At 41.1% G+C, this 21,876-nt stretch overlaps 1 protein-coding gene across 4 annotated transcripts in view; it reads left to right on the forward strand.

Annotated features, from left to right (window-relative positions):
- map6a (microtubule-associated protein 6a) overlaps positions 1 to 21,876 on the forward strand; it is a 32,396-nt gene extending 10,520 nt beyond the window's left edge. The window contains exons 2-5 of one of the 4 annotated variants that reach the window (XM_050041069.1): positions 13,836 to 14,049; positions 14,169 to 14,383; positions 18,834 to 18,944; positions 21,394 to 21,876. In XM_050041069.1, the coding sequence (XP_049897026.1) occupies positions 13,836 to 14,049; positions 14,169 to 14,383; positions 18,834 to 18,944; positions 21,394 to 21,538 (685 nt within the window). In that variant the 3' untranslated portion in view covers positions 21,539 to 21,876. Of the gene's footprint in view, positions 1 to 13,835; positions 14,050 to 14,168; positions 14,384 to 18,833; positions 18,945 to 21,393 lie in introns of those variants that run through there. The other 3 variants (XM_050041070.1, XM_050041071.1, XM_050041072.1) reach the window with 3 other exon arrangements.

Consider the following 21,876-nt stretch of genomic DNA (forward strand, 5'->3'; position numbering starts at 1 on the left):
TATTTAGGATGAATATAATTATTGCGGCTCTCAATGGGCCCCCCCGGAAAGCCCCCCACCCCCACTCTTATCTACAGGCCTGGTGCCACCAGCAGGTTGACATTTCTGATTTTTAATGAAATGTCTCAACAACTATTGGATAGCTTGTCATGAAATTTAGGACAGATATTCATATTCTTGGGGATAAAATCGATACAGCATAGTATTGCGATATTTTTGCGTGGCAATGTCGTTTCGTCGCACAGTGTCAATGTCAATTTTTTTATCATAGAAATTATAAATATGACAAAAATACAAATTAAACTTCAGGTAGCCCACTAGAATGGTATAATCAATTGCTTTTTCAGTCCACTAGATACATTTTGCTGCTGAAAAAATGGCTGATGTCAGATGAACAGACTGAAAACTGAACAAGTTTTCTTTTGGAAATATAATTTACAGTTGACAAAATGGCAATATATATATCGCAATTTATTTTATCGCAATACTCAGCATATCACAACATATTTCAGAACGCAATAACATTGTGTCGTGACTTAAATATCGTGATATTATCATATTGTGGATCCTCTGGTGATTCCCACCCCTATTTTCTCCCAGTGGATCATCAGGCCAAAATCCTGCTCAGTCTCATACTTTGGTTTATGACCAAATACCTGAACAGCCAATGACATCAGCCTCAGCTGTCCTTGTTAATGCTAACTAGCAAATGTTAGCATCTTCTCAATGCTGGTCCTTCACTGGAGTAAACTGAATTTGGTTGGTTGTCTGGCCAGCCAATAACCTGTCATCGTACTTTTAACTTGTGTGTCAAGACATCTTGTGACACTGTTTGATCCCACTGTGCAGAAATTTGCAGCCGTTTGTTTTTTATTCTTCCCTCTCATAACTCTCTTTGCAGAGTGGTCCAGATTGTGCCATGTTAGAGCAGGGCTGCATGGAGCTCAGCAGTGCTGTACCCTGGCGCCGTTCCACCCCTGTCAGTTGCCAGTGTTTGGTCGTAGTGACGAGGCCTTTCTTTGCACATCCCGTCCACCACAGCGGGTCAGCAGGGTCAGCCGTCCAAAGCAGCTTTCGTCACACAGCAAGAAATATTAGGCAGTATGAGAGCATTGCCTGAGCCGCAGTGACTCATCTTCCTAAATAACAAATCAGGAAACCATGCAGAAAGAAAAGAAAGTTAGAGTAAGATAAAAATAGAAGAGGTGGTTGAGGCAGAGTTGGTTATTAGTTAGATACTGAAGTGTTCATTAGGAGGTGACTGTACTGTGGTGGTGTGATACAGTAGATGGTGTCTAATGCAGCAAACAGAACTTTTTTAAGCATATCGCAGCACTATTCAGAACTGTACCATCTCTTTTAAGGGCAGGTATGAGTCCCTGATGAAAACAGGTACATAAGTCTGATTTTTTGAAGTTTTCAGTGAATGCACCTAAAATAAAGTGACAGTCAGCTACTTAGTTAGCATGCAGGTCACTGTAACCTTGGCCATAATAGCTAGAAAAAAGGCTGGCTAAGCTGCTACTTACAGTTTTCAGGTGAGTTGCCAAGCTTGCTGCTGATTTGGGATACGTCCGGGCAGGCGATACAGGATGCCCAAATTTAAACTGAATCGCTTTAAAAATTAATTTCTGCCAACTTCAATTAAGATTTTAAAGAATGTCGCTTGATGCTTTCTGGGTTGTGTGGTGCTTTGCTTATGGTGCTCTATTGTGTGCTGGTGTTATGTGCAACACATGAATGGCTGATGTGCAATACTGTTATGTGTAGTATCTGTTTTTATGTTTTTATGGTGTATGCTTCATTTCTTCTGGAGTATTATTGTAAGGCAGCAATACTTGTGCAGCTCCTGAGTCCAAGACAAATTTCCTTACGGGGACAACAAAGTATATCATATCGTATCATATCATATCGCATAGTATCGTATCGTATCGATCTGGAATTCTTTGAAACTATTCCAGACGCCTGACTTTTTCAACATCTTGCCAACGAATCACATGCGGTCAAACTGTCCCAGTTAAGTAGTGCTGTAGTTGATTCTTTAATTGACCTTTCGCTAAGCCCCGCCCTTTATTATGGTCCGACAAACTGTTGGAGTAAGCACAGAGCCCACCCTGTAACTAACTGCACTCCCTGATGAAATATTATCATATTTTTAGGAAAATGAAAGAGTGATTCCAGAGAGAAGCAGACAGAGGGGTCTACAGTCTGTGTTTGAAGGATATATCCAGGATGTCAAACTGACTCAGCAGCAACAACAGGTTAAAAAGACAAAGATAGTTAGAAGCTAAAGCCGAACTATGGGCTACAGATCACAGTGTAAAAGTGAACCACCACATCACTGCTGATCACCACACAAGACAATGAATATAAAGGGAAACTTTGCTGATATTGAACCAGCTGTGTGGCATCACAGTGTGTGCAGATGAACGGTGTTTGGCTTTGCCCCCATGCTGCTGCCAGCACCTGGATGGGCAGGGATCTCTGGGGAAAGTCAAACAATGTTCATCTGTGCACAATGTGATGACACGCAGCTGGTTGAACATCAGCAAAGTTTCCCTGCTTCCCTTCACTGGTTCCTGTACAGCAGGGTCGGTCTTTGTTTCACTGTTATAATCATTAAAAAGCAAAAGCAGCATGTGTATACATTCAGTAGGCTATATCTTCAGTAGCTAGCTAGCTAACCCCACACTTTTCAGGGTCTGATTTTGGTTTTGGAACAGGGAAGAAACGTATATCTTTTTCCAACCTCTCCAGGTAACGAGTATCATTAATACACGACGTGCCCCAGGCACAACATTTAGCTCCAAATCCACAAAACCAGCCTGAAAATGAAGGAAATCTGAAACAACTGCATTAGAGTCAATGGAACACAGCTGTGTTGTTGTTGGACCCTGGTCTGAGCCGGCCTGATGCTACGTTATGATTGGCCAGTCTGTGTCCAGGGGCGGGAATTAGCAAAGGGTCAATCAATGAAAAAATGTTACTTGTTGCAAAGTGCCTCCCATGTATTTGTTTATGAGGACCAGACTGCCAGGTGTACCCAACCCCTGACACTTACATGATCTCCTCGTTTTTAAGACGCTGAGTCCAGAGCTGACTTCAAGCATGTTTGCTCCTGACAAATGGAAATCTGAAAAACCTAAACCCTCCTTCACTCTTTATTGTTACATACACAACAAGACTTAAGCTCTCTTCATATCTCACCCGTTAGTTGCCCCAGTTTGCTCAGCGCCTTTAAACTGTATATGCGTGAGGCAGGGGTTTTCTACCTGGATGTTACTGTAAACAACATTGTGAGGAATATATCTATATGAGGAACCCAGAAAGGCAACAGAGCTGAAAACACGATGAATAAAGCTGTGTGTACGGGAGGAGAGCGGTGTGAGGTGTAACAAGAACTTAAAGATGCATATTTTATGACAAGCTGTCTGTATAACACCTTCTATGACATGAAACAAAGAGGTTTACCAAGTGCGCTCCTTACCTCAGTGTATATTAGTGCTTTACAGTGAGCTACTAGCTTCAGTGTAGCACGGTGAAATGCCCGTGTCTAACATTAACTACGTCCCGAGGTACTGAGCACTGAGATAATATTTCCAGAGCCTGTTATGTTTTCTCGCTCATGATATGTACAGTAGCTTTACGCAACAGATACAGCTCTGTGACGTGACGCCCACAGCACCAAGGAAGCTTTCTGAACATTTAAACAAGTACCAAGTACACAGTGACCTCAGAGACACAGGCTGTATTGTTGTTACACAGTCATATGTCCATGAATAGCAGCAATGTTACAGTACAGACCGGTGTTTCACGCTGTGAAACCTGTCTGCACTCACAATCTGCCTCTTTCTCTGTCTTTCTAACACACGCACACACACATACACACACGCTGTGGTGTCATATGAGTGCTTCAGACCCTTGGCCTTGGACATTGTTGTGTAACCTGTCTTTGCATTGTGGCTTCTTGGCCCAGTCGAGCAGTGAAAATGGACTTCAGTCCAGTTATGTAATCGCTCTCTGTAATTTCCACCTCTCCTCTGTGTTCAGCAGCCATGTCACTGTCACCACACATGGTACCACTGACTATTTACTTTTCATCTTACAGTAAAGTGACATGTTTACGCCTCAGTTCTTTGTTTCATACATGAATAGCTTAAATGTTAGCGCCTGATAGCTGATTAAAGTTTAGATTAATGGGAACTTATTGTTAATTGAAAATCTGTTTGAATTTGTAAATGTCACTTGTCTTTATTTATGTTCTGCTTGACAGTTTCACAAAGGTTAGATGAAATACTTGAGTAACGTCTATAACAAATCATAATTAAATTCATATTTTCCTCCATGTTCATCTGTCTGTTTATGAATTATAACAACTTTGGTGACCCTTTAACTTTTTCCATTCCACTGTCATTAGTGCAACATTTTTGTCCATTTCTGACTAAATACTTGCAAAACTAATGACCTGTCTGATCAGCCTCAGCTGTACTTTGTGTTTGGTGCTAATTAACAATATGTTAGCATGCTGCCTTTAAGCATTTAGTTGGACCTCACAAAGCTGCAAGCATGGCTGTCTGAGTTTTGTCCAAAGTATATTCACTAGTGGTTCACACACTGTATTAAAAGCTCACAGCAATTTTAATTGTGCAATGTTTCCCTCCAGCAGACATTGTCATCAGACATTTTCAAATCACCATCACAAAGCAGAACAAGCCATTTACAGACACAAACACATTCGTCACTCAGGTGATTGTGATCTGCTTGATTGGGAGTCAGGTTGAAACAATCAGGTTGGACCAGCCAGAGCAGAGCTGAATAACACTGTTCCTTTTCACAGATTATGTCTCTGTGAAAAGGAACTAAAGAAACACTAAAATCAGTATTATACAGGCATATAATGAATACAACAATCAGAAGTTGAGTCAAATATAAATTTATTAGTCACTTTGGATAACATTTTTTAAATCTTTAAAGCATTTTGAATTTAGCCTTCCTCATACTGCCTAAATGTTAGTTCAGTCAGGAACACTTTAGTCAAAGAAAACTTTATTTTCATTTGCAGTATTATATTTGGCGGTATGGCTCTGTTCTGGGGCCACTCTGCCTTTCCTAAGGCCTCTGCCATGCGCCTTCATGGAAAGCCTAAGGCAGAGAGAGCACACCTCCCTGCCCTTCCACGTGCAAATGAGGACAGCCCAAGGCAGAGAGAACAAACCTCCCTGCCCTTCCATGCGCCTACATGGAAAGCCTTAAGGCAGATAGAGCAAACCTCCCTGCCCTTCCATGCGCTTACATGGAAAGCCTAAGGCAGGGAGAGCAGCAGCAAAGACCCCCCCAGCATCACTGACAAACAGAAATGATATTGATAAGTCAGACACAGCATGAAAAGGAGGAGCTGGGGTGGAGGCAGGTTGCAAAGTAGCTTGCAGAGGAAGCAGCAACAGTAGGCAGGCCAGAGCAGTTTAAATAGGGCGCCCTGAATGAGATTCACCAATTGGGAAAAAAGAAAAAAATTGAGGGGAGTGCATTATATTCTGTGAATATTGCATCAGAGATGAGTTTTCCTGTTATTTTAGGAACTTTTTATGCGATTGTCAGTCTGACAGAGAATATCTTTTTGCAAGCAATAGAGATTTAAGACAGCAATATCTTATCAGTTGTTAATCTGAATTTGTGTATAGTCCCATAATATATCACTGTTCTCTATTTCTCCACTTTTTCGCTGTATTTTTCTATATAGCAGTTTTTATGACATGTTTATAATATACTGTATATTTGACTTAACTTCTGATGTGTTACATTCATTATATGCCTGTATAAAACTGATTTTGATGTCTCCAGTTTCTTTTAATAGAGGCATGCTCTATCCCCCATGTTGAAGTATCAGACAGTCTTATTCAGCTCTGCTCTGATTGGTCCAACCTGAGAGTGGACTGACTCTCACTCAAGCAGATCACAATCACCTGAGTGACGAATGTGTTTGTGTGCTCATATTGCTTGTTCTGCTTTGTGATGGTGATTTGACGACACCTGAAAAAGATCTCTGTTAGATTGAAACACTACACAGATTAAATTACTCTGAGCTTTTTAATACACTTTTATACAGTTTGAATTTTTTGATCCAACACCTCTGAAAGTTTTTTGGCGGTGGCTGTATATTCACCGGTGGCACCAACATAGGTATGACTTCAGGGGAAAGTTTTGAAGTGGGGTTGTATGAGATAATCCACAGTCAGTGTATTTACAACAGTAGATGGCAGTCAGCCCACCCCCAGTTTGGAGACAATGTACTGCTGTGGATTTTTACCGCTCTCAACCCACTCTGACAGGGAAGCCACTAACAGCTTCAGTCTCTCATCAAAGCCATCAGACTCACTGACAAAAAACTGTAATTCTAGCTTGCTGAGCACGGGAGCTGCTAATCTACTGCTGCCTTAATGACTTAATTTAATTGTTTGTTAGAGGCCGTTTACACGTACACGGTGATTTTGATAAACGGAGACATCTTCCTTTGTTTGCCCTTAGTTTACACGCAAATGGAGATTTTCTAAATCCAGACTTTCTAAAAACTCCGGCCAGAGTGGAGATTTTGGAAAACTCCAGTTGCGCGTTTGCATGTAAACTGAGATAAACGGAGATAAACGGAGTTATAGGCAAGGCTATTCAAGAGAAGGCTGAGACACGGGGTCAAACATGGGGGGATTGCGCATGCGCAGTAACATCTGGTCTGCACTTATTCACTGTCACCCTCCAGAATCGCAGCTCAAGTTTCATTGCGCATGTGCAATCCCCCCATGTTTGACCCCGTGTCTCAGCCTTCTCTTGAATAGCCTTGGTTATAGCAAAGAGCATGGATACCAAGAGGCGAAGCTCCGTTGAATTTTCACCAACAGCCACTAGAGGCGCTGCCGCCATTTTGGACTGTTGAGCTTGGACTGTTGCGCTCAGACAACATACAAGATGTCAAGGAGAGAGGAGAAAAAAAGTAAAAGAAAACAGCGTAGTGCAATTAACTGCAACAACTATCAGTGGAACACCCCGCACCTGGCCTTCCACCGTTTCCCGAAGGATCCCGACAGGGAAGAACTCCTGAGGTGTAAGTTTTAAAGTGTTTTAATATCAATTTAATATGCCAGTTTTGGAGGGAAGGTAACACACACATATATATATATATATAAATATAAATACAAATACATATATATATATAGGCTATATATGGCCTCTTGGACCATTTATATCAGAACTGATTACTGCTTTAGTATAAAATATATCACATTAAAATAGCCTATATTATTATTATTATTATTATTATTATTACTGTCCCCTTACTGTACAAACTGTAAATAAATCTTTATTCCTGACTATGTGACGTCGCCATTAATGTGTTTCTAGTTAAAATATTGATTTTTATTATTTATTTATTTTTTAATTTTTTGGTAGATTGGCTTATGGGGTGATTTTGAAGGGGTAATTAAGTTAATCTTCTCATAAGTGGATGTAATATGTTGAGATGCCATCTAGGCTGTTTTTCTTCATTTTGTTTTTTTTAAAGTCTATATTTTGCTTTACAAAAACGTGAAAAAGCAGCTGTGACCAAGCTATCACGAGGTGAATAGCATTGTAAGCATAATTAATAGCGATATACTTCAGTTTGTCTGTGTGTTTTTGTATGCAAGCGGGTCTGCTGCGGTCTGCTGACAGTACAAAATGGCGGCGGTAGGACGAAACCAAGGGCGAGTCTGTTGCTATGACGCGTTCTATTGAGCTTCGCCTCTTGGTGTCCATGCTCTTTGGTTATAGGCAGCCGACGTCACAGTATGCGCCAGAACTTGCACCTGTGTCAAAAGTGCGACCTATGTTGCTATGGTGACAATGGATACATGGAAGGCTTGAGCTTCTCCTTACACTGCCACCTACAGGTTTGGCATGCTCATGTGTATATATACACAGGTAAGTGTAAACGAAGATCTTTCTGAAAATGGAGACGGTGAAATGTCCGTTTATGAAAATAGCCAGCCATGTGTAAACGGCCTCTTATTCTAAGACTTTTTTGAGTCCGAACTAACCCTTTTAAACCCACACAAACTAACTGATCAAGGCAAGGGTAAATCATGTAGTCAAATGTAGTCTGGCATTGAAGGAAGCGATACAGCCGCTTCAGTTGCCCATCGCAAATTGCTGTCTGACAGCAAGGTATGTAGCGTATACTTTAACTGATATAGAATTTTTTTTCACACCATTACAATCCACTGAGAAAAATCTAAGACTCATAAGTCCTTCTGTTGTTGTTTGACTCCCACATGCTGTCCCATGACAAACCACCACAAGAACATTTGAGGTCAGAGCCTAACAGCGATGCCAGATGCACAATAATTATCCTATTTGTGTGATAATCATGTCCTTTGTACGATCAACAATGCCAAAGGTGCCGTAATGTATGATAATTTGACCATTTTGTGGAGCTTACAGTGAGTGGTTGGTTTTAGTCTGAGCTGTCTTTCAAGACATGATCAGGATAGCACAGTATCGATCCTACAACTGTGGCTGTGATGGACGTGACAGGTCTTTTGGACACATCATCCCTTCCATGCATTTTATTATGTATAAATTTACACATTTACACCTATTTGTTTTCGTGGTTATGACGCGTACGCCAATTTTACTCAAAATATGATCATTTAAAGCCTCTGTTTTGGTGGCTTAACGCTTCCCATCTAGAAATGCAGGAGCCCAGCTTCCACACTGTGATGCAAGGTCAGACACCCCAGCTCCACTCTCACTACCCCTTCTCAGTGTAATACATTAAAACATGTTAAATCAATGCACCCGTCCCTGAAACACACATTACATTAAACGGGATCACGCGGTCTCCAATGCTGTTTTCCATAGCTGCCAGTTATTGATTTGATGTCTTTCTATATGACTTGCGAACAAATTGTTCTAATGAGGCACGAGTACAGCAGCCCGTCCTCGTCTGCTCTTCTATCCGTGGTGTTGCCCCGGGGAGCGCAGACTTTTCACTGAACCTTGGCTACAACTGCGCTCACACTGCATTGTGCTGCGTTGGGAGAAATTTATTTGTTTGTGACTGTAGTGGAGCCACAGGGGACAACAGATAGGTGTCACCTGACTGCCCTAAAACAGAGAGCTGTCTGTTTTCCTTGAAGTTACAGCATCTCAGTATCTTACGACAGGAGGAGTAAGACACCATGAAAAATATTGGCAGAGGTGGATGAAGTACCTGAGTAAAAGTACAGGTATCTGATATTTATTGTACTTGAGTATCAGAAATCATTTTATGATATTAAATGTTTCATATTATATGCAGTGCATAACAATAACAGTAGAGAATAACTTAAATAAATACAAATTAATCCAAAAAGTGAACGCAATAGTTTCAGGAAGTTTGAGTAAATAAGCATTATGATGATTTTTGAGTGCATTTTTTTCATGAATATTGCATCAGAGATGAGTTTTCCTGATATTTTAGGAACTTGTTATGCGAGTGTCTGTATGTATTATGTATATTTATTTATTTTCAGTGATCATGCGTACTTAAAAGGCTTCCTATTTTTTTTTTCTCTATATTTATTTTCTTCTCCCTGATGCCTGACCATTTCTCTGTTCACTCTTTGGGTGTTGTAACTGCGTACTTTTCTAATGTAAGGCAAGGCAGCTATTTGTACAGCACATTTCATACTCCAGGGCAATTCAGAGTGCTTTACAGAGCCAATAACAATAAAACAAAATAAAGGATACAGATTTACAGTAAAAGAGTAAAGAGAAAAAGATATAAAAGGTAAAAAAATAATTAGTTAATGATTTATAATTTTTTTTTAAAAATCACCATTAAAAAATAGCAAAAGTGCAGACAAGACATGCAAAGATAAAAATGATTGATAAAAAGATTATGTAGGACAAAGCTGTTAAGAGTGAAGCTTCTGTCAATATAGCTCATGTTCATGTCTTCACCATACCCTTATCCTGTGATAATTTTTAGTAGTTTAAGCCTTAAATAATCATCTGTATCTGCAATGTTAGTTTCAAATGAATGGATGCTGTGGGAAAACATTACACTGCAGAGAATAATCAAAAGTATAAGACAGAGAGAAAGACAGTGATGCAGTGAGATGTATTAAAGTATACGACTATAATATGCACCTGGTATCAAGCTGCTGCGGTTGGACTCTGTGGTATACTTATCCATAGGTCTGTAAATGTGGGGAGCCTGATATAGAGCACATGCTGCAGGCCAGTCAGCTCTGTGTGAATGCCATACTGCTGACCTTCTTCAGAACTGCTGTGTGAGGAGGACTACAGAGTATCACACCACCACGCTGCGGTGCAGACCTCCTCCCACCTACAGCACCTCTGACATACTCTGCTCTACAGTAGTAATGCACCACTTCACTTGATCTCTACACAGGGATTATAATAGAAAGTAATATCTATTTTTGTAGAGATTTCCTTTAATGATTTTTATGAGACAGTCGCCAACAAAACACAATACGCAGGGACAATGTAGAGACCCAAAATAATCACTGATTTGCATAGGGATGATTACACCGCAGATGTCAGCCACAAAACGAGTAAAGAAAATACAAATATACGAAATATTGAAGAGGTATAATGAAGCACGATAGTAGCTGGGAATGCTTTTCATATATATATATATCCCCATAAACAAACAGAGCGTTCTGAATACTCTGTTTCCAATGGTTTTTTTCTACTTTCAAGACGAGCTGAAGGTCAGTTCTTGGCGGGGGGTTTTATGTGGTCATCTGCTCCAGGCACGCTACTGCAAGTGTTGACATTACATAGCCTACACTCCTACATGTAGCTACATGCTAATGTCAGGAAAACATGTACACTTGATTGCAGTTTTTTGTCACAATTCTGCTATAACATGTCTGGTTGTGAAGATATTGGTCTAGAAGCTTTTATTGGTGATTTTTCACAGTAATCATTACCTGGCTACAAGAACAGTGCTACATGAAGCTACAAGCTAATGTCAAGGAAACATGTAATCCTGGTTGCCAGTGTTGTTCATTTCTCCCTGATTTTGGATCGTATTCCTGCTGGAACATGTCCGATAGTGAAGATTTTGGTTTAGAGGCTTTTAATGGTGATTTTTCATGGTTGAAAGTGCCTCTATACTCTGTTGCAGTAATTATCTGTCTGCAAGTACAGTGCTACATGTAGCTACATGCTAATGTCAAGGAAATAATCTTGGTTGCCAATGTTGTAAATTTCTCCCCAGCTTTGGATCATATTCTCGCTGAAACATGTCCAGTTGTGAAGATTTCAGTTTAGAAGTTTTTATTGGTAATATTTATTCATGGTAGAAAGCTACATGCTAATATCAAGGAAACATGTAATGTTGGTCGCCAATGTTGTGAATTTCTCTATGATTTTGGACCATATTCCTACTGGAACATGCCCAGTTGTGAAGATTTTGTGCTAGATGCTTTATTGGTGAAAGTGCCTCTTTATTCTGCTACAGTCATTACCTGGCTGCAAGTACAGTGCTACATGTAGCTACATGCTAACATCAGGGAAACATATAATCTTGGATATGTTGTTAATTTCTCCCTGATTTTGGATCATATTCCTGCTGGAACATGTGTGGTTGTGAAGATTTTGGTTAAGAATCTTTCATTAATGATTTTTCACATAAAAAAAGTGCTTCTATACTTTGTCACAGTCGTTACCTTGCTGCAAGTACAGTGCTACATGAAGCTACATGCTAACATCAGGGAAAACATGTAAACTTGGCTGCCAGTGTTTTTCATTTATTATATTCCTGCTATAACATGTCCAGTTGGGAATGTTTTGTGCCAGAAGCTTTTATTGGTGCTTTTTTCATGGTAGAAAGTACAGCTGTACTGAATGTAACTTTTGTGTTACATTCAGTACAGCTGCAAGTGCAGTACTGAAGCTATATGCTAATGTCAAGGAAACATGTAATCTTGGTTGCCAGTGTTGTTAATTTCTTCCTGATTTTGGATCATACCCCTGCTGGACCATGTCAAGTTGTTAAGATTTTGGTATAGAAGCTTTAATTGGTGATTTTTTTTTTAATGGCAGAATGGGACATTATTCTCCATTACAGTCACTCCTGACGGTGCAGAGACGCCGAGATACGGAAGACCCGGAAATGCAGAGGGTAAATACAGGTGTTCCAGCACAGATAGTTTGATAAAAAATAAAGTGTTTTTTGGACATTAATGCATGTAAACGTGGTAGTAGCAACTGAAAATACAAGTATGAACCTGAAAATTAGGATAATAGGGCTTCTTTAAAAACAAACAGTAAACTTAATTGATGTTAAAGGTGTACTATGCAGTAATTAGGACAAAGCAGAGAATCAGAGTAATAAAATGTTTTTTTCTGATTTGTTTCATGGTGGTTATGTTGCAAAGCACAAATAAACACACGCACACCTCCACACAGCCCTGCAGGGAGGTGCTGCATTGACAGATTTGTGTGAATTCAGCCGAAGTATGCTTCATCCTGTCTGCTTGTCTTCTCTGCTCTGTGTCTGCGTATGTGTGTGTGTGTGTGTGTGTGTGTGTGTGTGTGTGTATGTCTCAACCTCACCCTCAATCAAACAGACACAGACTTGCAGCTTGCAACCACAGATCAGGGTAGAGAGATGGAGATAGCAGTGTAACTGGTCGCTACATTTTTATAGAGTCCTGACCTCATGCTGTTGGCTGGAGGCTACACACCACTGCCCAAAGGCTGACAGCCAGAAACGTCCCAAACAAACCAAAATAAGAAGAAAATAAGAGAATACAGGCAGAGGGCAGGATCTCTGCAGATAAATACACTGCCACACACTGCTAGTCTGTCAGAAGTGATGACTGAGATGGATTAGTTTTATGTGAGTTTATATATTGTTTTTTGGAAAATCTCTCATAGTGTGGATTTTAAGGATAATTTGACACTTTGGGAAATATGTTTATTCACTTTCCTTCTGAGAGGTAGATGAGAGGATGGATACTACCTCATGTCTGCACCCTGGGTGTTTGTACAATGGGGTATTTCTTGGCTGGGTGCAGAGACCTCTCAGAGTCTTGCTAAGAAACTACCGGAGACTGTAGTGGATTCTTTTTGTTTTTTTGGACAGTGAGGTTGAAAACTTTTTTACATTTGAACCAGTTTCAGTACCTGGAATTTGGCCCCCAACGGCTTCACAACCTCGGGGCGTTTCCACCTCCTGTCTGAAGCTGAACTTGTGGGTCCGCAGAGCCACAGAGCCCTGTGGCTGGCTTCCAGGCTTCGGGGTGCTTTGCGGCACTTTCGCCTCTTGTCTAAACCTGGTGTTCCCACCCCAATGCACTCTAAAGCCCTGTTTCCACCGAGCAGTACGGTACAGTTCAGTTCTGTATGCATATTTTCCACTGTCAAAAGTTGTGGATGGTACCAATGGAACCGTTTCATACCGTCCCCATTTTTGGTCCCCCCTCTGTTGGGGTACCTAGCACACAGATCTGGTACTAAAAGGTACCATACATGCATGAGAACATCATCAATCTTCTTATCCAACTCTCTGTAAGACAGCAAGTAAGCATATTTCCCAAAATGTCAAACCATTGCTTTAACTTGAGACCTTTAAAGCCATAAGTATACTCAATTGAGGTCTGAATTATTTTCTGTTTATCAAGAGCATTTACAGAAATGTATTATCCAGAGGGTAACTTCTTACTCTCACCTGTGCTCTGTCATGACTCTGCATTGATAATCATCACTGATGGGTTTTAAAGCTCTGCGGCACAGGACATTTTCCTCCTGATACTTGACCTTCATCTCTCTCTCTCTCACACACACAGAACTGAGTACAAGGCCTACAGAGACGTAAAGCCGGCAAAAATGATCCGGGCCCGGTCCCAGTACCTTCCTCCTGATGGGAAGACCAGCCTAGAGACCAGCTACAGCGCCACCTTCAAGGGGCAGGCCCCGCTGCAGCCCGCTGACAACAAGGCCCTGGAGCGGAGGAGGATACGCAGCTTGTACAGCGAGCCTTACATGGACCCCATCAAACAGGTGAGGAGTAGAAAAATTCTTGTCATGTTCATCTCATTGCACGGCACAGTTTTAGAAATTTAAAAAAAAAAAAAAAGTTCAGCTCAGGAATCTCATTTCCACTATCCACACATCCTTAGGTTGACAGGTGTAGTGTCCCTCGCTCTAAACCCAAAAAGTCTGGAGCCACAGCAGCAGGCCAGGGCAAGCCATTGAAGAAAGCCAAAGATAAGCAGAGCGCCGCGCTGAGGGGCTCCAAGAAGACGACCTCGGAGAACCAGCCAGAGAACCGGCCAGCGGTGGGGGACAAGGAGAAAAGTAAAGAGATGAACAACAAACTGGCTGAGGCAAAAGAGTAAAAATCATTTAGCACTACTTCTCCTTTTATTTCTTATGTTTTTGGGGGAAAAACAAACACAGAGGCTGCAAAATTAATTAAGGTTCTCATCTTTATTCTCATCTTCTTTCCCTCTGTTTCCCCCTCCAGTCTCTTTCTCTACTCTCTCGTCTTTGTTCGGTCTCTCAGCATCATTCTTCTCTGTCCTCCTTCACTACCTCTTGACTACAATAATAACAAGATATTGGGGTTTAGACATGACATGCCATTGCTCCTCCCACCTCACGCTATGTTAGATCGCTATAGTAACGAGTGGGCGGGAGCATCCTCTTCCCCTGCCATTTGATGCCACCCACCACCCCCCACTCTGCTCGCCTCCATCTGCAGGTTGCCATGGCTACTGGCTGCCTGGCTAGGCAATGGATGGCTCTCGTTGCATGGGCCCCACCGACAAGCAATTCTGAAGGGTTGGCTTTGATCAGCTGAGCAGATTGCTTTGTTGAGTTTATCAAGGATTTTGTTCCCCATTCTTTTTGATTGTTTTGGAGAATCAAATTGGCACTTTGGATATGGTTTCTGCACAAATTAAAAATCTGAAAATCTTTGATAAATGTCCCGCTTGGTTAGTCACAAGTGTATGATCCATGGCTTGTTTTATACCTGCTCTGTCATCTCTGCTACGGTTCTCTGTTCATAGAGCTCAATGTCTATCACAACGCTTTTGTTCAATGTGATTTTGTAACCCAGTGTCTCATTCTGAACTCTGTTGTAGGCTCCACAAAATTGTTTTCAGTTCATCTAAAGAGAAACAACCTGTTCTCCCATTCAGCATTCGCTGTTTGTACATGAAGCCCATTCATACCGTGGTATTTCAGTTCTCTCAAGGCTATTTTGCAACACCCAATTTGTTGCCAGCGAACCATCTGGGTCACACTAAACTGATTATGCATCAAACACCAGTCATTTGCATAGCAGATGAGTATTCCCACAGAATGAGATAATACTGTCGTGCAGTCATACTGACATCTAACATTAGAGTAACAACATTTCTCAGAATCAGAGAGGGATGAGTTCAGTGGAGCTGGGAAATGTGGTGTTGAGTGGTTCAGGTTGTATCCAGTCTGCGAAGCACACAGCGTGCAGAGCTGTCAATCTCAATAGCCATAACTTAGTGTAATCACCTCCAGTGTGCTCTTTATTTACAAGACTGATCCCTCCGCAAAGCTTCACAGCAGTTATGCAATTGCAGCAGCATGCACACAAACACACACCTCCTCGTGGTATGCAATTGCAGCAGCATGCACACAAACACACACCTCCTCGTGGCTTTTTTTTTTTTTTTTTTTTAAATGCACTCTGCCGAGGGTGACCGTAACCAATATGATTAGACTGCTATGGGATGATAACAGAAAGACGGCTCATATTGCTGCTTAATAGCACTTTTCACATAACCTTTAAAGAGGAGGCTGTATAGATGAAGCACAGATTCACATTCCTAATAAATTATGAACAATTCACCACCAAGGATATAGAAGTTTGATCTCATTTTCCTAATTGTGTCTGTTAGCACCATCTTGTATTTGAATACACTCCAATAATGGCACAGTGATGTGATGATAAGTGTAACTGCTTCTGTTTTGGACTCCAATGTTCGTCAGCCTCTGTTTTTTTGAATCCATGCTCCACATGTTTTGCCCAAATTCCAAGAGGATGAAACGTATGTTGGTTTGATGGTGTAGTTTATTTAAAAATGTTGATTTAACGCTGGAGGTACTTTTGCTGTGTGTGGCAAGTTCAACATGGTGGTGCTGTGTTTGTGTGTGAGAGGTATCTATAGCAAAGCAAACCAAAATAAGCTGTAAAGCCTCTGTTTTTGAATTACAGTTTAAAGGAACAGTTCACCCCAAAATCAAAAATGCGTATTTTTCCTCTAACCTGTGGTGCTGTTTATCAATCTAGATTGTTAAGGAACTGTTTTCTTTCAACCGACCTACATCTGCCAACCATATCACCGTGCAGAAGAAGACTTGGATCAACTAATGGATGAGAGGCTCGTGCTTGGAGACATAGCTACAGCCATGTCCCCACAGTACAGGACAAATCCACAAACTCAATGGTTATTTGAGCCCTATGTTGTTGTTATGAATAAACATGAGGCTAAACGTAGCAATAATCCACTTTATTCATCATACATGAAGATGTGAAAAAAAATGTTTTAACCTAGCACTTCATAGCTAGCAACAGGCTAACTTAGGGTGCTCTCACACTTGCCCTGTTTGGTTCAGTTCAGTCGAACTCATGTTCATTTGCCCCCTAAGCGCAGTTCATTTGGGCAGGTGTGAACACAGCACACCAAAAGAACCAGACTAAGTCCCTCTTGAAGAGGTGATCTCAGTGTGGTTACAAACAAACTCTAGTGCGGCTCGTTTGTGGTGAGAACGTGTTTCAACCTGGATCTGAACCAACTGCAGTCACATGACACATTGTTTGGGTTAAACATGAGCATGTTACAGTCCTGGAGGATTATTAATGTGCACCTCCTCCTGTACTGCCTTAATATGCACATTCAGCACATCCAATGCATCAAAACATTGTTTTCTAGTTGGAGCCGCGCCTCGTTTTCAAACTGTATGGTTTGACTAAAATGAACAATGACAGCAATATAGTCCACGATGAGCAGCGCTAAAATCAACCTGCGTAGTTGTCCCTCCATTGTGACATTAGAAAGTGTCACATTTATCTTGCAAGTGTACTCTTCTTCAATGTTTTGTTTACTTCCTGGATTTTTCCTACATGGAAATTCTGACCAATCGAGAGCATCTGGTCCGCTTGTAAATGCTGCTGTGAGAACACAAACCAACTCTAGGCAATTATGCAACTTTGATGCTAGGTGAGCTAGACGTAGATGCACACTTCCTTCTGCGCAGTGATACGGTCTGCAGGTGTAGTTCAGTAGACAGAAAATAGTTCCTATATAAAACTGCTCACAACAAGGTCTGTGGATTATCTTGAGTAACCGGGTCATGATTTCTGGAAAGAGACATTGCTGTTGAGCTTCAAATTTATTCTTTGGCGCTCCCATTATATTGGAGAGAAGGCAGACATCTCTATAGTCGATATCTCCAACACTCAGCGACTCACACCAAAACAGTCTAGATTGATAAAAAGTATCACAAGTATGAAGAAAGATATGTATTTTTGATTTTGGGGTGAAGTGTCTCTTTAATCCAGATTTCCTTAGTGTGATGTGTTGAAAGGGAACATGAAGTAAGTTGTATTGTAATTGTTTATCTGTTAAAACTAATTATAACCTCCCTTTTATATCTATATAAATATATTATATTATAGCAGGGCTACATTTTGGCTGAGTCTGCACTCGGTCCAAAGCATCCAGCTGCTTTCACTAACTCTTATCGTATATATAGAGACATCATTTTTTATTTGTTTTTGGATTAGAAGAGCACTGTACAGTCTTGTCATGGGTCAGCCCATCAGTGTGCTCCACCCCACACACACACCTCACTGTTTGCATTAGCTCTGCTTCTCAGCATCCTTCCCTTCATTCTGAGCGGACGACTGTACCATCTCTTTATTCTGTGGCGTCTGAGACAGCAACCATCACCACAACCACCGTGTCTATCCAAGCTGAGCACGGGCCCCATCAGAGATGAGGGCCTGTCTCAATAGCATTTTGCAGCCTTTGGTTGGGGGGGGATGCTTTGTCATGTAACACAAGGGAGGGGGCTTGTAGGGGCAGTAAATGTTGTTAGCACACCACACACACCCTGTGCTATCTTTGTGATTATTAGGCAAATAAGGATAGAAAGTATGATAAAGAAAGTTATGTCTTGGGCAAAAAGAAAACAACAAAAAAATGACTGTGACGTGCTTGTGTTTCTATCTGCTTGCTCATATTTAATGCAACATTACAAATAAATGCAAAAAGCAGAAAAAGCAGTGTCTTCTTGCTTTTTTTCGTTAAGAAGAATGAAAGATTAGCAGTTGCAGGTATCTGTCCCAGTTTCTCCTGTCCCAGTCTTTGTCTTCGTGAGACAGACAACATTGAATAAATCCACATGGAAGAGAATTTTTTTGCTCTCACAACTTCTTTCTATGCTTATCCAGCCACATTCTGGCATGAGCTCTGACATCCTGTCCAGGCCCTGCATGTTGCCCTCAATGTGAGAACTGAAGAATATATTATTTTTGCATCTTGTCTCCAATATATTCCAAGAACTCATCCAACTTATAGAGCAACATGCACGTCAAAGGATGTCCAGACACTCATTCCAGAATAAGATGTCATGTGCTTCTTAGGCTTCTAGTTAATGTACGAATGATGCTCTTTTATGCGAGAAAAAAGAAAACACCCACTAATGTGTGATATGATGCTGAGATCATATTGTTCTTTCTCATGCTGTGTCCAATTTGTCATGTGCTAATGAGTGACATTCTGATTCATTTGAAGGGTTGTGCTAAAACAGTACCACTACATACAACTCTGCCAGCCAATCCGAGATATTGGCTGGGTGCAGACTCTAAAGCAACACCTGTGGGGCTGTGCACTACCCAATCCCAGGTAATCGATCATGAGAGCAGCGAAAGGAAATAGACCACGAGCCACAAATGCCACTCATTCCCATTCATACATGCTCATGGAGTTATGGTTTCCGTTTGTTTTCTATTACAGTGGCACAGTTTTGTTTCACCACATTATCTCTGGTCTACTCCTCAGGTCATAGCACTTCTGTATATTTCTCTTCCATATGGACACTAGACTAGGGTGAATGGGGCTGTCTGACTGCCTGCTGTCACATCCTACATGTAAGGTTCCTTAAGGTGCCCATTCTTAAGGAGGCCCCAGGTTTAGCCCAGACATCTTCAGCCATGCCTGAGCCTCTCGGCTGCTGTAATGCACCCACTCTTCATGGTTAAAAGAAACTGCATGACTGTTGAATTATCCACCCAGGTAAAAGAGTGGAGATTACATTCATTTATGAGGCAGATCACTCACATGTTATAAAGTGTAGCATTTGCATCCAGCCCAGTCGCCAAACAAAAATGTTGGCATTGTATATTTGCAAATACGTCACGATAAAAAGCTTAATGCAGCAAATATGGGTGTTTTGTAGCTACCCACCACTGTGTTTCCAACAACCTTTTAGGCACCAGACATTTGTGTTTTGTAGCAACCTGTCACTGTTTTTCCAGTAGCTTTTTAGGTTCCAGACATGGATGTTTTGTAGCAACCTGTCACTGTTTTTCCAGCAGCTTTTTAGGCACCAGACATGGGTGTTTTGTAGCAACCTCCCACTGTTTTTCCAGCAGCTTTTTAGGCACCAGACATGGGTGATTTGTAGCAACCCATCACTGTGTTTCCAGCGGCCCTTTAGGCACTAAACATGGGTGTTTTGTAGCAACCTGTCACTGTTTTTCCCAGCAGCCTTTTAGGCACCAGATATTTGTGTTTTGTAGCAACCTGTCACTGTTTTTCCAGCAGCTCTTTAGGCACCAGACGTGGGTGTTTTGTAGCAACCCATCACTGTGTTTCCAGCAGCCCTTTAGGCACCAAACATGGGTGTTTTGTAGCAACCCATCACTGTTTTTCCCAGCAGCCTTTTAGGCACCAGATATTTGTGTTTTGTAGCAACCTGTCAATGTTTTTCCAGCAGCTTTTTAGGCACCAGACATGGGTGTTTTGAAGCAACCCATCGTATTTCCAGCGACTTTTTAGGCACTAAATGTGGGTGTTTTGTAGGAACCTGCCGCTGTTTTTACAGTGGCTTTATTGGCACCAAACAAAGGTGTTCTGTTGCGACCAGTTTTTGTTTTTCCCAGCTGCTTTTTAGGCACCAAACATGGGTGTTTTGTAGTAACCTGTCACTGTTTTTGTAGCTAGTCATCACTGTGTGTCTGTCAACTTTTTAGGCACCCAATGGGCTAGAGGCACAAAAATAGTTTGTTTTTTCCTGAGACGTCACTGTTTCCAGTCAGAACTATGCCAACCAAACCAGGTATTTTAAGCCATAACATTATCTTTTCAGAACCAAGTAGTTTGTGTGTCCTAAACTTAACAACACATTAACCACAATGTAGTTATAATGTAGTTTCAACATAACTGGTACATAATAACGTGCAAATACCAACACAACATACAATGCCACCATTTTTTCTTGTGATTGGATTGTTGCATTTTAGCTTGTTGTCACTAGCAGAACGTTTCATATTATGTTTACATTATAATGTTTTGTTTTTCTTTATTCCAAATTTGTCTCAAAAGCATGCTGCCACTGTTATCTGTTGGACCTGCAATCTGATGTTGTGCTTAATAATTTGGTCTAGACTTGTGTTAGCTTGGATATAAGATGAGAGGTAAGTATGAATGGAATGAGGGAAGCGGCTCTGCTTTGGAAACACACAGTTCAAAGGAAATTGTAAGTGCATGTTAAAGATCTTCACTCTGATTTACTGCTAAAGTATTTCCATTCGAATTGGACTTTTTGCCATAAATGGACTGCATCTTGTAGCTAGTCTTACACAGAACACCCCGAGACCCTCATTGCACTATTGGCATCCTGTACTTCATAGTGTCACTGTGACTAATTGAATGGGTCAAAGAATAGATTTAAATCGACAGTTTGAATTGATCCAAATGTAAAGCTGTCCAATGCATTGTTAGAAATAGATTGAAAGCTACGTTACATGTGTATTCCTAAGGCACAATGGCTTTTATATTCTTTTTTCAATACATATTACTTGAATTGTAAGTCACTTTGTTCTAGATTTCAGATTTCCTTTATGCATTTTTCTGTATTATTTGTGACAAGCAAACATGAAAAGAAGCTCCATAGTTATGTTGCAACTTTCAGCCCTAAAATAGACGCCTCATATTCTGATCTGAAATGAGCGGTCACAGGGTGTTCATCCCAAATCTACCCAATGACTTGTTCGCCTGAGAGAAATGCCTCATCATGTGTCTCTTTCTGTCTCCTTCTTCTCTGGTATCATAATCATGTGCTGCCTCCTAGAGATGCTAAGGACGAGGTTCTCCGACCCAGTCATCATCATTCCCAGGGTGCTGCTGGAGGAGAACCATCACCACCACTGCTGGAGAGACCCGAGCCTCGGAGGAGCAGCGTACGCTTTGCCCTAGATGCGAACCAGACTGAGTAGTTCTGCCTGTCAGGATGAAGGCAGATACACCTCATACGGAGACTGCTGCTCTGTACTGTAAATATCTAGTATTTGCAACTAAGTTGGATTAGGAAAAGAGATGAATCCCAAAAAAATATATAAAATCCTGCTATCCAAGAGGAAGCCCACACGTTTGAGATACGCATGTTTGAGACAGCAAGGTCGCAGCTGTTTGACCCATGGCATTATTGCAAAGGTGCTACATCATTTTCTGGTTTCATGCAATTTATTTATTTCTAATTATGTCAATATCATTAGAAATACCACGCCATTAAGTGCTTATACAACAATTATAAAAAAACCTGTACTGTACATTT

Source organism: Epinephelus moara, chromosome 3, assembly GCF_006386435.1.
Source record: "Epinephelus moara isolate mb chromosome 3, YSFRI_EMoa_1.0, whole genome shotgun sequence".
Taxonomy (NCBI): domain Eukaryota; kingdom Metazoa; phylum Chordata; class Actinopteri; order Perciformes; family Serranidae; genus Epinephelus; species Epinephelus moara.